The 15,012-nt window shown below is 54.3% G+C and overlaps 5 protein-coding genes across 5 annotated transcripts; 3 read left to right on the top strand and 2 right to left on the bottom strand.

The window, feature by feature from the left end:
• Window positions 1–634: 634 nt before the first annotated feature.
• EI97DRAFT_437687 (SET domain-containing protein) lies at window positions 635–3,307 on the top strand. Its single transcript, XM_033799391.1, has 4 exons — window positions 635–719; window positions 797–1,587; window positions 1,735–2,706; window positions 2,777–3,307. Exons 2-4 carry the CDS (start codon window positions 989–991, stop codon window positions 3,240–3,242), a joined length of 2,037 nt encoding a protein of 678 aa, XP_033649119.1. The 5' UTR covers window positions 635–719; window positions 797–988; the 3' UTR covers window positions 3,243–3,307.
• A 110-nt stretch (window positions 3,308–3,417) lies between these two features.
• Window positions 3,418–4,048, top strand: EI97DRAFT_263284 (uncharacterized protein). The gene has a single exon (XM_033794235.1). The coding sequence runs from the start codon at window positions 3,503–3,505 to the stop codon at window positions 3,938–3,940; it is 438 nt and encodes a 145-aa protein (XP_033649120.1). The 5' UTR covers window positions 3,418–3,502; the 3' UTR covers window positions 3,941–4,048.
• Window positions 4,049–4,126: 78 nt separating this feature from the next.
• EI97DRAFT_387580 (3,4-dihydroxy-2-butanone 4-phosphate synthase) lies at window positions 4,127–4,929 on the top strand (the record flags this gene model as incomplete). Its single annotated transcript, XM_033796129.1, has 2 exons — window positions 4,127–4,244; window positions 4,301–4,929. The coding sequence occupies 2 exons, from the start codon at window positions 4,127–4,129 to the stop codon at window positions 4,927–4,929; spliced, it is 747 nt and encodes a 248-aa protein (XP_033649121.1).
• Window positions 4,930–6,569: 1,640 nt separating this feature from the next.
• Window positions 6,570–9,583, bottom strand: EI97DRAFT_504871 (uncharacterized protein). The gene is made up of 4 exons (XM_033802854.1): window positions 8,964–9,583; window positions 8,282–8,885; window positions 7,962–8,230; window positions 6,570–7,911 (listed from the first exon to the last, which is right to left on the bottom strand). Exons 1-4 carry the CDS (start codon window positions 9,129–9,131, stop codon window positions 6,643–6,645), a joined length of 2,310 nt encoding a protein of 769 aa, XP_033649122.1. The 5' UTR covers window positions 9,132–9,583; the 3' UTR covers window positions 6,570–6,642.
• A 265-nt stretch (window positions 9,584–9,848) lies between these two features.
• EI97DRAFT_437692 (uncharacterized protein) lies at window positions 9,849–11,603 on the bottom strand. The gene is made up of 2 exons (XM_033799392.1): window positions 11,337–11,603; window positions 9,849–11,283 (listed from the first exon to the last, which is right to left on the bottom strand). The coding sequence occupies exons 1-2, from the start codon at window positions 11,454–11,456 to the stop codon at window positions 9,883–9,885; spliced, it is 1,521 nt and encodes a 506-aa protein (XP_033649123.1). The 5' UTR covers window positions 11,457–11,603; the 3' UTR covers window positions 9,849–9,882.
• Between the last annotated feature and the right edge of the window lie 3,409 nt (window positions 11,604–15,012).

The following is a 15,012-nucleotide window of genomic DNA, read 5'->3' on the forward strand; positions in this document are numbered from 1 at the left end:
TTGTTGGGAGAGAGATGAGGAGAGGCAGAGAAGGGCAGAAGAAGCAGAGGGGCAGAAGTCCGGGTCGGGAATTGACGGGGTAAGTTTTCAGCATCGTCGTCCTTGTCGTCGGCCGTTTCTTCTGGCGATTCTGTTGACTCTCCGTCCCTCCGTCCTCCGTCGGCCGTCCGTGGCCCCTCTCACCTCCTCGTCATCGTCTTCGTCCAGCGAGGAAGTGAAGAAGTGGCGCGGGTCGAGAGTGGGCCGAGCCCATGCAGGCGGACGCCCTGCCGTCGGCGCATCGGCAGTTTTGGGTCCCGAACACGCGGGTTGCTATTTCAGTCAAGCGGGTTTCTGTGCCGCTCCATGATTGGCTGCTTGTCAAACGTTTTTCCTGTTTACTTTGAATACACTTCTTGGCGGGACGGCTAGCCCGAGGCGATAATGGAGAGAAAAACGGAACAACTGTTAGCTTGTCTAATAACTGTGGCAGATGCGGTCCACAGCTGGAGCTGGCTCAACTCTCGCACGACTCTGCGCATCAGCTCCGGCGGCTCAGCAGCGGCTCAGCAGCTCATCAGCTAGGAACTCGGCTTCTCAGCGACTCGACTCAAAGACGCCGCACCGCCATCAGCTTCATTGACCGGTCGTCGAAATACGCCCTCAAGAGCATCCGACAAAGCCCGCTGCAACAGTTACTCCGCGCCTACTAATAATATAAGGTAAACAGTAAAGACAGAGTGTGATCGGCCATTTGCTTGTCCCATCGCCCGACCGGACTGGTCATCAATCGGCCGTAAGACTGACTGCTCCCTAGTAACCGCGCCTCTTGGCCCTGGCAGAATTCACCGACTGCTGCTAATCTCTGCACACAATGCAACCTGCCACCGCCTGGGCAAGGGCCTGACTGTTTCGGCGTTCCCTGCCGCTGCCCCGCGTATTCACCACTTGTTCAACGTAAAATAACAGCCAATCGATATTCAACCCCTGCCCTCAGCTGCCCAAGGCCATGTCAGCCTCATCCCACCCACGCCCGGTCGACGACAACGCCGACGACAACGACATCAACAACAACAGCACGACTCCATCTCCTGCCAGCCTCCTCACCTGGTTCACCAAAAATGGAGGACGCCTGCATCCCAACATTAGTATTCACCACACTGCCCGAGGCGGCTTTCATCTGCGTGCCCTCGAAACCCTCGAGCCCCCATTCCACGCCGTCAGCTGCCCTCTGCATCTCTCGCTGTCTGTGTTCAACCTCGCCCCGCCCGATGTGGGTATACCACCCTCTGTGATCCCAAGGGTCAAGAGTGCTCTGACCCCTCTATGGGACAAGGTCCATCACACCGTCTTGACTTGCCTCCTTCTCATTGAGCAGTTAATCCTAGAGGAATTGTCCCCATGGTACCCCTACATTGCGACTCTGCCAGAGGTCGAGACACTGGTCTCCACCCTGTATCCTAAAAGCACAAAGTATATTGAATCCACAGTCATCCCAGCCGCTCGGGACCGCAGACTCGCAAAGGTGGACCATCACTGGCAGCAAGCACTAGCCGCCCTTGAACAAGCCGGTTTAAAGAATACGGAGCTGTACGACGAGTGTGACAGGTAAGTGCGGCATCAAGCATCATGGCTGCTTCCTATAACCCACTACACCGGAAACCCCAACTCTAGGCGCACTCCAACTGCAAGCTGCAGCGCAGCTGATGCTGAATGTCTAGGTGACCATAGGTCCCACTGCTGATTCTGATCCAGAACGACCTTTCGCTGGGCAGATGCTGTTCTATGCTCGCGTGCCTTTGCATCCACATATTGCTTCCCGTTCCGAGCATCGTTCCAGATGCTCTTCCCGGTCTTCGACATTGCAAATCACTCGCCCACCGCACACGTTCAATGGAACGTTACAGGGCAGGCCTTCCACATGCGGATCTCGGATCGTGTCGAAGCTGGAGAGCAGGTGTACAATAACTATGGCCCTAAGTCCAATTCAGAACTCCTACTTGGCTATGGCTTTGCCATTCCGAACAACCCAGTAGACCAGGTGCCTATTCCAATCTTGATGGAAAAGAACGATGACTACCTCGAACATGTACCCTTCGGCATGGATCCGAAAATGGTGCACAATACCGATGGAGGCCTACGGCTCCCGAACAATCTGCTCGGCCGCTACGACAACCAGGTAGCATGGCTGCGTGGAGTCCCACCCCACGTTGTGTTTGCATGCTACATCATCACCCTCAAAGGGCGGAAACTGGAGCCCAAGGACATAGACGCGTCCCGCGTGCCCGGCCGCATAGTTCTGGGGACCATTGCGAATCTATGGAGGGTTTTCATGAAGGAGTTTGTCCCCATGGACAACCCCTATGGGACGGTGACCGACTTCAAAACGCAGTCGGACGAATATCAATGGATTTACATGGCCGGCCAAGTTGAGATAGGTCAGGGCATTCGTAACGAAATCCTAGATCTCATCCGTTCACTGCAGGTTGACAGAGATGCCAGCGTGGCAAAGCTGCATCTCCCAATGGTCACGGATGTAGGCACCGCTATCGCGCTCTTCGCGGGATCAGTGGATACGGCTTACGCGACCGCGCTCAGCGAGTTGATGAAGGACTGGCTCGGTTTTGACTTGGACGAGGAAGGGGATAGGCGACTGGCGGCAATGGGAGAGCAAACGGAGAGGGCTGCTTGGGCCTTCCTGACCTTCGCCCTCCACGCGCACGCGAGGTGAGACGACGACATTCCTTACTGACTACGTCTACTTTTGATAGCAGCTTGGCGGCTAACGACTCACAAGGAGGACCGGTGACGATAAAGACAACCTCATGGACGCCTGGGCTCGCGATCTCGACTTTGTAGATCCATTTGACGTGGAGAAGTACAATGCAATGTACACGGAGATAGGAGAAGACGGCGATGGCTGCACTCCGACAGATGGCGAGATCCGTCAGCTCATCACCATGCTCAGCAGTGTGCTCGAAAGCAGGCCTCGCTCCCATGCTCTGCTGCGTTTGTTTTCTCAAGACGAGATCAAGGCCGCTATAGCTCGAGCCTGCCATATCGCGCGGTACGAAGCGGTTATCCGATCCATGGGATGCGATGGCATGCCGGTCGGCAGGCTGTGCATGTATATGAACCCACGACCCAGGGAGTACAAGCCAGCGGCTGATCCTATCGAGCCCTGGGTGACGATGCAACCGGACGGAGAGGGAGTAAAGGATCGGGCTTGTACGCAGCGAGACTATGAGCCTTTCACGAGTTAGAACTAGCCGAGTATTCCAATTGTAGATGTAGAAATACAGCTAATGCTACAAAAACAAGCGCGTAGGAACCATCTTTTGCAGTTCTTCGCTGTTCACATGAGTATTCCTGGTGGTAGAATATATCGTTCATATTCCCAAGGTACCTCGATGGAACTTGGACAGTAATAGTTGTTTTGGGCTTACCGTTGCACTATTAAGTCTCTATCAAACCATTCCCTCCACATGCCTCCAGTCCCCTATACCACAGTACCTAGATTGATATGTACAATCACCATCGGACCTCGGAAGCTGCCACAGGCTCGGAACTCGGAACTGTGGCGCTCACCAGCCTCACGCCAAGGCCCAGCAGCCGAGGAAGGGAAGCGACAGCCATGCCCAGACCCTGTCCCTCCAACAAAGTGGTTGAGTGTGGGGTGTCCGAAAAGTCGCCCCTCCGAAGGTTAACGACTTCCCCCCCTTGGGACTCTCACGACTGTCGCTCAACCACCCGTCCGGAGCCATTGACCATTCTCGCTGCTGGATCCTCATTCACTGCTCTTTCAGTCATCATCCACCACTATCGCGGAATCATTGAGCGCACGCTTACCAAGAACTGGATCATTTCTAAGCAAACGTATCCGCACGGGACTGCAGAACCCTCTTTCCGAGTCACTGTCACTGGCGCCTTTCTACATTCGAAACGACGCATATCCGTATAAAAGTAAGGAAGCATTGGAAAGAGGCAGACATTATTCGGAGCAGGAGAAGAAGTTGCTACCCACCATATGACTGCAACACAATCCATCGCCGTCAACGGCACTACGACCTCCTCCAAACAACATAACACAACCATCTCGTCGGATTTTGTTAACGGAACAATACACCGCCCCAACGGCACTGCAACCATGTCTACATCCCAACGTGTCTCAGACACATGGTTGGCAGGGAAGAACATCGATCCCGAGCTGCTCAAGCCTCTAGATGCCGCCTTCGATTCCATCCCCGATGTGATAGATGCTTTCGGTATGCGCACTTTACAAGATCTCCTCGGTTTCCTTCCTCGCTAATCGTCTGCTTAGCCAACGACGAATTCGTCATTGTCCTCGACAGCCCCGACCGCGAAAACGAAGGCGATCTCATCATCGCTGCTTCAGCCCTCACCACCGAGAAAGCCGCCTTCATGATCCGCTACACTTCCGGCTACATCTGCGTCCCCATGCCCACACAACGCTGCGCCGAGCTCGGTCTGGAACCAATGGTCACAAAGAACCAGGACCCCCACCGCACCGCCTACGCCATCACGGTAGACGCAAACCACCCAGACATCACGACGGGAATATCCGCGCACGACCGCGCGTTGACCTGTCGCCAGTTGGCGAACCCCCAAAGCAAGCCGAGCGATCTCAGAAGACCTGGTCACATCGTACCGTTGCACGCACGCCCAGGCGGCGTGCGGGAACGCAAGGGACACACCGAAGCCGCCGTGGACCTGTGCCTGCTTGCCAGAAAACAACCGGTCGGCGCCATCTGCGAGATTGTGCGGGACGGGGAGCCCGTCAAAGGCAAGCCCGAGTTCCGCAACAGCGGGATGATGCGCAGGGATGAGTGCCTTGCTTTCGGAAAGGAGTTTGGCATCAAAGTGTGCACGATTGAGGATTTGTATCGGTTTTGGCAGGCCGTCGATGGAGCGTCGAACATCACCGCATAGGAGCTTGGTGTTGCACAGGAGAGTCGCTATCGTCGGCAGAGGTGGAGGAGGAGGGTACAGCATCCGCATCCGCATCTGCATCAGCGCCAGCGAGTACAGAGCGTGTACCTTTCAGTGAGTTTCGTTTCCCACAAAGGCCATGTATTTTTAGACTATTTTCTTTGACGGGAGTTGAGTATTGATGTTGGGACGACAGGTCTAGCACCAGATTTTGAATTTAGGGATACCGGCTCAGAAGCCCTTTGTCAATTCTGCAGCAGATCCTCCATCGGACACCGTTTCGGAGGAGCGTATTGCATCTTCGAATTGTATGGGTTCAGCGAACCATCTACATCTCTCGACAAGTGTTGCGAAAATCATGAATCATGTACCAGTACCCGTGGGAAGAGGCACTCCCGTCAGGAGAGTCCTGATTGCAGTCACACCTCCAGTTGTACGCTCTGATGGGAGCATCGCCGTCTTCTCCCGTCCACGAAATCCATAGGGCGAATCACGCAAGAGATATACAACGCATACGTATCTGCGTTGACAATCTTTCTTCATGCGGCCTGGTGCAGGCCCTATCTGGATTACAGCTCCTTGTAAGATAATACCCATCAATTCTTTGACCATGTCTGGATTGGCGCTGTTTGCATGATATCCAAAAGAAGACTTTGGTTTGGCGCCGTACGACCCCTATCCTCGATGGGCTTGTGTGGGAAGTATTCAGGTTGGACGAGGTCGGAAGAAAAAAAAAAGAGGGAGGGGATCGGATGATTCCACTAACTTGGAACCAGGCAAGGAATCACTCAGTATGTGGCTTGAAACCGCTAGTGCCGAAGGGTTTCTGTGGTGGTTGAGTCCTGTATAGTATTCTGGATGGCGTTTCTGGTAAGGCGTGACGGGGTTCTTGCGATGAGTCGTCGTCTTCTTTCTTCCTCGGCGGCGGTGGCTGGGAGGGGAAGGAATCCGGATAGGATTTGGAAATCTCCGCGCCTTCGTTTGGGATGCGGGATCAAGATGTGCTTGACTAGTGTGTAATGTGATGGATTTGCACCTGGGCGTCCATCCTTCGTTGTTAGAGCTATTATGTGAGGACTAGCTTGTGTATGTCCTGGTGCTGTTGGCATAGGTGCGTCTTCGTGTCTGCATCTGGTAAGTCTTACAGCGTACTGCCTATCTACCTTGCTTGGTAGGCTGAAAAGGGGCAGAGAAGGGTTGCGAAGTGGAGTGAGGATAGGAGAGACGGAGTGAAGGGGGAAATAAGGGGATATTAGTCAGCTATTCAGGGGCGCCTCGTGCCTGGTACCGACTATCTGTCTACTGTTTCTCCTGAGTTACTATATTAGGAACTATACGGTACGGTTTCACGGACCAACCCTAAATAAACACCATGGACGTTTCCTGCGCGTTAGTGTTACGCGACACATTCTCGGATTGTCAGGGATGATGAAAGACCAGCTGGCGGGACATGCTTCTCGTCTTACTGGATATTTAACCATGGTACGCGCAGGGGAGCGCATTCGACAACGTGCAATAAAGATGTAAAGGTGAGGAAGTGTGGAGTGCAGGATAAGAAAGGGGCGTCATACCCCCCGTAAAATTTTGATAGATGGAACTTGGTATCACAGAAACCCCACCTGGGCATATAAATGAATGGAAAGAAAATCCTACAACTCCAGCCCTCTCGCCGCTCATATCCCCGCCCCCCGGCCCCTTCTTCACTTCCCTTCACTAATTCACCTTCGCCTTCCTCCTCCCTCCCATCTCCACCCCTCCACCACCAGCACTACTCGCCACACTCTCCGTCTCGGTATCAGACCCACTCAGCTGCCCATGAACATCCATATCGCTCCTCCTCCTCCCCCGCTCCCTCATCGCCGCCCGGATCCCCCGACTCACCTCCTCCAGACTCACAAACTCCCTGAGCTGGAACCCGGTACCCACGCCATGCTCGCCCGTGCCCTTTCTGCTATGCCCCTTCCTAGGTGTAGACGGCCGCGTCGAGAAGAAATCCTGGTTGGTGAGATCCCCAAACGACTCGTTGCGCGAGATGAGATGCGCATCGTGCGAGCTATCGCTTCCTGGCGACACGGGGAGAGCGGCACCGTCTCGGCCCGCAGACGGGGATGTAGGTCTCCTCGCGCGGACAGCAGGGATGCGTTGTTGTTGTCCCTTGTCCGGCGTGGTGCTCGTGGGCGAAGCCGGCGGCGGGGTATGCGTCCATGGCTCCTTGATGATGCGCTTCGAGTCAAAGTCCGGGAACATCTCCGGGCCGAGCGTGTTGATGATGTCATTTACGTTCTTCACGAGCTCTTCTCTTCGCTTCTGCAGCCGGACGAGCTCGCTGCCTGAAAAGGGGCTCATGAGTTTGAGCAAGGGCCAGAGGGACTTTGCGATGTCCATCCCCGCCTCGCCGAAGCGGAGGGCGGCGTACGTGATTGTGGGGTAGATAATGACTTGCGCGATGATGAGCACCTTGAGGGGTATTCCCGGGGGAACATAGCCAAAGAAGTTGTTGTACCAGTACAGCCAAGTCACCCACGTGACGTGGAACGTATAAGAGAGGGGCGCAACGACGAGCGCGACGAGCAGTTTCCAGGTAGCCATGACGTCGCGCGCATGGATCTTGACGTTGGACGCCGCGAGCGCTTCTCTAGACTTCTTGATGGAGATCCATTTTGTGAAGATGAAGACGAGGGAGAAGAGGAGCAGCCCGGGAATAACCAGGATAGAAAGGAGGCACAGCTTGATGAGCCTGTACCAGAAGGTGAAGAAGATGGTGACGAAGTCGCGTTTGGCGTAGGAAAGTTGATGGTCTCGAATGCCGACCGCGAAGAGCCGGCGGTTGTATTCAAGGACTTGCTTCTTGAGGTCAATAATGCGTGGATCGTCCTTGTAACGGGTGTAGCCTTGGATCAAGCGGCGATTGAGCTCGATGACATATGGTAGCGGGAGACGCTTGCCCTGCGGGTTGTAGAGGCGCCGTACGGCCTGAATGAGCTGTTCAAAAGTCAGTCGTCTGTTGATGCAATCTGGGTTCGCTAACATACCATGAGTGTCTCGTAATCTGGCGCGGTAACAGTAACAGAGAGGAGAGCATCCCGAACGATCTCCAACATGGTGCCAATGGCCTCTCGCCTCTCTCCGGCGACATATCTGTCAACCAGATCCATTGGAATATCAATGGCATTGCCGAACTCAATGACAGCTCGTGATCGGAACTTATGGGCGTGGAAATAATTCATCCCTACAGGGACGATCTTGAGGTTGCAGTCGCGTTTTTCGGCGACGGTGCCCAGTGCCATGATGGCGACGCCAGCTGCGGATTATTAGCGATGCACCTTGCATGTTGACAAGAGACCATGCCAACCTTTCAATGGTAAGAGGTCAGTCCGATCATGGCTACCTCCCTCAGGAAAAATGCCCACACTCCCACCGGCATGAAGCACAGCATGCACCTTATCATAGACCTCCTTTTGATTAAGCTTCGGCGCCACCAAGAAATCCGTTCCCTGAAAATCAGGCGCAGGACCCGTCTTCCCTTCCGCACCATTGATAAACTTCCCGTCTTTGGTCATATCATCCCTTCCCGTCGTCTGCTGCATCGCTACTCCTCCTCGAAACGGCCTCTTCAACCTCAGCTCCTCCGGCCCATTAATCTCTCCAATCTCCGCATTGGCAGACACACCGTTGACCTTGGGCAGATACAGCGTGCCTCCAACCTGGAACGGCGGTTCCTCGAAATTCGTGCCCACGCCCCGCACGAGACACGGATCATTGACCGGGTCGGGCAGGTATATTTTGCCAACCGCTGGCTTCATGGAGTCCATTGCTCGTCCCACGGATACGGCGCCGGTGAGTCCTGCCATTGTGCCTATGAATCTGCGCTTCATTGATTTTTCGGCGATGAGGAAGTGGATGCGGCGATCGGATTCCTGTTTCACGCAGCGCATGAGGATGAGGGGGTCGACGAACTGTACGCGGAAGATCAGCATCATTCGCCGACACAGTTGCAGTGTACGATTTTTCGTAAGGCAATTGAAAGAACATACCTGATTCGCGTGCGGAGCGCACACAAACAGCACCGGCCCCTCCTTGGGAATCTTCCACGAACTCCTCGGATGCACTTCTCGGAAGAAGAGCTCCACGAGTATGGAGAAGGTCCACAGAAACGCGTCGTAGACATATTTGTTCATCAACCCCTTGTCGTTCTTCGGCATGGCTGCGGCGGCGGCGGTGGTGGGTAAAGGTCAAAGCTTCCGGAGCTAGGGGTCGTCGAGGTTGGAGACGTGGAGGGAATTGATAGAGAGGAATGGTAGTGAATGGAGCTGGAAAGAGGATGCAACCGCGATTTAATCTTGGAAGCTTCTGGAATGCGTGCGAATGACGCGCCGAAATGATTGCATAGAACGAGCGTTCGGCGGTATAACTTGAGGGGTGGTGGATACAGTATAGATAAGTGGAGAGCTAGGCCATGATACGTGTGGGTATCGCGTCAGATCTGGAGGGACGAGACGCTGGATCGTTTGTGTGCGTGCTCGGCTGTGACGTTTGAGAAATCTAGCCCTGAGTGAGGGGTGTAGCGGAAATCGGAGCGGTCCTCGCGCGGACTAGAGATGCGGATGGACCGAACGGATGGATGGGAGTCGGACGGTATCGAATTGTCGATCGGGATGGTGGGGTATTGTCGGAGCGGGCAGGGGGAAGCTATTCACAGCGTGGCCGAATGCGGTATGGCGTCATCGCTTGGCAAACGACTAGGCCTTCAACATATCTACATGTGCAATAGATATTTCAAAGTGTTTAAGATGAGCGTTCTAAAAGGTATGATCCGCATCGCTTTCAAGACCGCGATGGTAAGTATTGTTGTACAAGAAAAAAACATATCTACAAAAATGCAAGTCTGTCTATGCAGATGCATGGAAGAATGATAGAGTACCCGAAAAGCAAAATATGCACCTCGAATGCAGTTTACAAAAGAACATACAGAAGAGCGCCCAACAGACCAGCTACCATCGCAACGCCCGGCCGCCTGACAGTCACTGCGGCTCCGTCGAAAACATTCTCCGGCACACTCGGGGTGGTGGAAGGTGAGCTGCTCGGTGGGGCCTGAGAGCCGAGAGGTGTCGTGGCGATATCCCCTGGGGGTGCCGGTTGCGCGGTGGTGAGCGAAGGGGGTTGTACGTAAACAGTCGTGGTGCTCTTTGGGCTGCAGTTGCATTTCCCACTTCCAGATGGGGAGGGAGGGGATGGAGTCTCCGCCGAATCTTGGAATTCGGGAGCCGCCGGAGCGCCGCTAGTCGCTGGCGAGCCTGTAGCCTTGGATGTCTCAGATGGCTGCGGCGTCTCTGAAGGCTTTGGCGCCTTTGATGGCTTTGAAGTTCCTGACGGCTTTGGTGTTTCTGATGGCTTTGGCTTCTTTACCGCCGTCCCAGTAGCTGTCGGGACTGCTCCTCCCGTCGAGCTCCTCAACGGAGGAGCAGGCTCAGGGCCCGATTGCACACGAGGTACAACGTGTTTTCTCAAGGTCAACAGCGCCTGCGTAACTTCCAACGCAGACAACTGCTGTCCTACGCCCGTAGCACCGTCCCAGGAGCCAGTGTACCACCTACTCCCACAAGTAGCTCCATCGGCACCTCCGGAGCAAGACTTAGCCGCACCGATCGCAGAAGCTCGAAGCCACTTCGTCACCTGATCTCTCGTAAAGGGAGCCATGATAGCTGTCTTGGCGAGGAATCGGGCAAAGTACGCCTTGAATGACTGCTGATCAACGTTGCACGAAGCGCGGCCGGTCTGCCCAGTCTCGCATGCAATTTCGTACATGATATCCGGGGCGTTATCGTGCGGTTTGAAGAAGAACGAAGAGTGGTCGATGAATCCAGCGACATGCCTCTTCCAGGCCTGGTCTCCGTTGGTGTAGTTGTACATGACTGCGGCGCCGTGCATGTACATGCCGATGTTGTACGTCCACTGCGTGTTATCATGATCGGTGCAGTTTTCCTTGTCGCTGGTGCCGTCCAAGACCTCGTACTTGTCGGTGACCAAGCCGATGGCCTTTGACCAGTCCCATATCTTGACCGCCCAATCGGCGTAAGTTTGGTTGCCAGTGTACCGGGCGAGGCGGGCAGCCAGGGCGAAGACAGCGCCGTTGGAGATGGAATTCTTGTAGTTCCATCCGTATGCATTTTCTGGATAGATTTGCCATTTGAAGCCTCCATTGCAGGAGGTGAGGTCCCAGCGGGGAACAATGTTGTTGAAGCAGTTCTCAACGACTTCGAGGTAGGATGCAGGCGGCTTCTCGTCAGGGTCTGGGAAGTCGTACTCGAGTGCCGACATGAGTGCAAGCGCCCAGAACGCTTGATCGTCGTTGCCCTGTGACGTCGTTAGACCGGATGTTCATTTGACGAAGACGACATGTCCTCTACCTCCTGGTCCTTTTTCCACGGCAAGAGAATATCGTTATTGGGACCATAATTCGCAACCAGGGCACGTGTAAGCGTCTTGACATACGAAGTATCACCAGTAAACTTCGTGTATTCGATCATTCCCCCCCATGCTGCCCCAGATACCCACCAATAATAAGGCGGTTTGGGAAATACACCGATTTCCTCTTTGGGAAGGCCCTCAGCATCCCCCTTGTAGAATGATAGGAGGCCTCGGGCATATTGAGCGGTGGCGGCTTTGATCGATGCTAACCGAAGAGTGCGTGAGATTCTGACATGATCAAAAGAATGACCTCACAAACCTTCACTGTCTGGGTCGAGCTTAACGCCGGCCACATGGGCAGCAAAAGGCAAGAGCGCAGCTCCCAGGAAAGAAAAGAAGCGCATGAGTGCGAGACGGTGCTCTCCAAAGGCGGAGAGTACAGGAGTCGGTAGCTAGGAAACGAGGATAAAGAGAAGAAAAGAACGTGGATGCTTCACTGAAGCCGCAAGAGGGAGAGGGAAAAGAAGGAGAGAAGAGGTTGAAAGAGTGGTCATTGTGATGACGGACAATCGCACCGATATATTTGTTTGCTGCCCCCTGCTCCCCGATTGCCAGCCCCTGTCCGCTGAGCAAGTGACGGTTTAAGGAGGCAGGTGAAAGGCCGAGACGCTGGAGGACGTGTGGATGACGCTGAGCCACATGTTTGATGCCCAGGCTTGCCCAGCCGCGCGGCCGCCTACAGGGCCCGCAGGTCTTCTCCAAATCAGGAACAGTGTCGTTTCGAAACGCTCGTAACACCACTCCACAGCCAATCAGCGCCCCGTTAGACAAGGCCGTTTCAGACGCCCATGATGCCCCGCTCCGCCATTCACTATTGAGTTGTGTTGCCGTCCTCCTTCAATAATATATTCTTCACGCCGGGGAAAGCGGCTGGGTGTCTCCCATCGGGTGGATCAGAGCCAACGGTGAGACTGCAAGTAGAGATTGGATGGGTGAGGAGCAGGTGCTGTGCCGCCTTCATATGAATCAAGTCAGTCAGCAGTGGATATACATAATAAATACTCCGTATACAGTTCTAAACCCGTCACAGATGGTAATATCCGTGCCACAATGCTGGGGCGGAACCGACGGATTGCAACGCTGAACGGTGGCGGACCTTGGCGTTTGGACGTTGTTCCGCACGGTGAGGTGGATACCCCCCAACCTCATCTCCGCTTATAACGAAATTGCTCCGTACAAAAAGGGCATTTGACGGGAACAGGACGGCGTCTGAACACAGTATAACTGTGCCGTCCGGATGATCATTGTACTAGCATGTGGATTCCGCCGATAATACTACACCGCACTATAGGCCCGTCTTATAGGCCCTTCTATATCAACATTATGTACTGCGCCTATCGAGGACAAACCCTCGAGAAACCGATGATCCAACATGTGCTTTCCTGATGATACAACAAGATGGAAATGAGGACAAGAACCACAATACTCCGCTAAATGCCAAGCACATCCTCCGCTACATGTCTATATATCAATCAACCACGTGCGATGCGTATATCATGAGTCGATCCCTTTTGTCTATCCCGACATCTCATGCCGTCATTTGCTTGCTAAGGCCCGACTTTTGCGGCGCTGCTTCTCGGCGAAGCGTGCGCACCAGTGCTTCCAGTTTGCGTCGTTCTTCTTGCTCAGCCTAGGATTATGTCAGCCTTCCGCCTCGATCACCAGCACAAGGAGGACTTACTCGTAATGCTCTCAGACCCTCTGCGGTCCGATCCCTCATCATCTTCCTGAAATCCTCCCTAAGCATACGAATGGACGTTGCCTCAGCAGCTCCTGGTGTGCCGTTGGGCGCACCCGGGCTCCGAATGCCGAGCCACTTGACCCTCTCATCCGAAAGCTCCAACTCCAGAGCTTCCTTCTCATCTCGCAACCGATCAATCGAAGCCTCAAGGACATCGCGATCCTTCTCGTTCTGGATCAGGTCACGCGTGAGCGCTTCGTAGTCTGCAGCCATGCCTGTCAGCTCCTGCTTGAGCGCTCTCTCCGACTCTCGCGCTTCCGCCTCGCTGCGCGATGCTGCGTCTTGGGCACTCTTGAGCATTTCGATTTCCGTGAGCAGAGCGGCGTTTCTTGCTGAGAGCTCTTCCAGTTCTTTCCTGATGGGCGCACCGCTTTCCGCCGCTCTTTCGGCGCGTGTGCCGTAAGCACCGTCAAGCTCCGCTTTCGCGAGCGTCACCTCCGTGGTGAGACGCACCAATTCACTTTCCATGTCGCGGATTTCGCTATCCTTGGACTGGAGAAGGTTGTTCAATTCGCGTAGTTCGCTCTCCTGAGCCTGGACACGGTTGCTCATCTCTTGAAGCTCGTTCGCCTGAGCTTCAAGACGACCGCCCAGGTTGCGTAGTTCATCTTCCTTGGCATCCATGAGTTGGCTCAGGTTCTGCAGCTCAGTCTCCTTACTCTGGAGCAGGTTATTGGCTTCCACAGCACGAGCTTGAGCCTCTTCTTTCTCCTGCGTCGCCGTACGTAGTGCCGCTGCGACCTCATCCATTTTCGCCGACGCTTCTGCTAGCTCAGCGCGGATGGTGGCAGCCTCGACGTGGGAGTCATCCTGAGCTTCACGTAATTGGGTTTCCAAGGTATGGATCCGCTCGTGCGCTTCTTTCAAAGCCTGGGACTCTGCCTCAATCTTCTCTTGATCGAATTGTCTCAACTGATCAATGGCCCGTTCCAGCTCTTTCTCCATGGACACCTTCTCCGACCTCGCGCTGAGTATCTGCTCCCTGAGCTGCTCGAACTGTTCTTCTTTTTGTGCATCTGAGCGACTGTTGAGCTCGCGCTGCTGCTTGATTTGACGCACAAGGATGCGTTGTTTCTCCTTGAGTGAAGTTGCCTTGCTATATAACGATTGGACCTTCGCAGAAAATGCAGTCAGGGAGAACTGCTCGTTGGGATCGTAGTCTTCGTCAGGTGACAATTCTTCGTCGGCATCTGGATCCGCTGCTAACATCTCCCGCCGCTGTCGCTTTCTTTGTCGCGCGTCCTCATCGCCTGCCTGCATGATAGACCAGAGCCCCATGAGCGTAGTCTCGTACTGGCTGCTTTCATTGTTTGATCTGTTGGATGTTTGAGAACGCAGCTGGTCCATCTGCTCGGTCATAGATTGGGCCTGGGATTGAAGTTCTCTCACTTGTTCAGACATGGAAGAGTGGATTTGCTCAAGTTGGTAGAGCGAATCCTCCAGATAATTGACTTGTTCCTGCACGCCATCATCAGTGGCTGGTGGAGGGGGAAGCGATTTGTCGTCCGTTCGGCTGAGCATGGCGAAGAGCTGGTTATTGACTCCATCAAGTCGGCCTTCAACAGCCTGCAAGGATTGCTTTGAAGAATCCTTCGAATGTTCCAGTTCAACGCTCATATCGCGAAGACTCTTATCCAGGAAGTCAAGTTGCTGATCGACTACGGAGGGATCCTGGGTACCGCCGGGCAGTGGAGGTGGCATCGAATATGTCCTGTTCCGCTGGGGGTTCGCTTGTACAAGCAGATGCCGAGCGCGAGCATTAAGTTCTTCGATACGCTTTGTCGTAGCATCCAGGAATCCACTGTCGAACTCTGCAACTACAGAGTCCTGATGGTTGTGCGTGCCATTCAGTAACGCGTCCATCAGACTATCGA

The sequence above is a fragment of the Westerdykella ornata genome, assembly GCF_010094085.1.
Source record: "Westerdykella ornata strain CBS 379.55 unplaced genomic scaffold EI97scaffold_54, whole genome shotgun sequence".
In the NCBI taxonomy this organism is placed as follows: Eukaryota; Fungi; Ascomycota; class Dothideomycetes; order Pleosporales; family Sporormiaceae; genus Westerdykella; species Westerdykella ornata.

What these genes read in the sequence shown, in the direction of transcription:
- EI97DRAFT_437687 (XM_033799391.1), top strand. Translation starts at nt 989, where the DNA reads ATGTCAGCCTCATCCCACCCACGCCCGGTCGACGACAACGCCGACGAC. An exon ending in CTGTACGACGAGTGTGACAG is followed by an intron (nt 1,588 to 1,734) that starts GTAAGTGCGGCA and finishes ATTCTGATCCAG; the next exon opens with AACGACCTTTCGCTGGGCAG. An exon ending in GCCCTCCACGCGCACGCGAG is followed by an intron (nt 2,707 to 2,776) that starts GTGAGACGACGA and finishes ACGACTCACAAG; the next exon opens with GAGGACCGGTGACGATAAAG.
- EI97DRAFT_263284 (XM_033794235.1), top strand. Translation starts at nt 3,503, where the DNA reads ATGTACAATCACCATCGGACCTCGGAAGCTGCCACAGGCTCGGAACTC.
- EI97DRAFT_504871 (XM_033802854.1), bottom strand. Translation starts at nt 9,131, where the DNA reads ATGCCGAAGAACGACAAGGGGTTGATGAACAAATATGTCTACGACGCG. An exon ending in GCGCTCCGCACGCGAATCAG is followed by an intron (nt 8,886 to 8,963) that starts GTATGTTCTTTC and finishes TTCCGCGTACAG; the next exon opens with TTCGTCGACCCCCTCATCCT. An exon ending in TGACCTCTTACCATTGAAAG is followed by an intron (nt 8,231 to 8,281) that starts GTTGGCATGGTC and finishes AATAATCCGCAG; the next exon opens with CTGGCGTCGCCATCATGGCA.
- EI97DRAFT_437692 (XM_033799392.1), bottom strand. Translation starts at nt 11,456, where the DNA reads ATGATCGAATACACGAAGTTTACTGGTGATACTTCGTATGTCAAGACG. An exon ending in CGTGGAAAAAGGACCAGGAG is followed by an intron (nt 11,284 to 11,336) that starts GTAGAGGACATG and finishes ACGACGTCACAG; the next exon opens with GGCAACGACGATCAAGCGTT.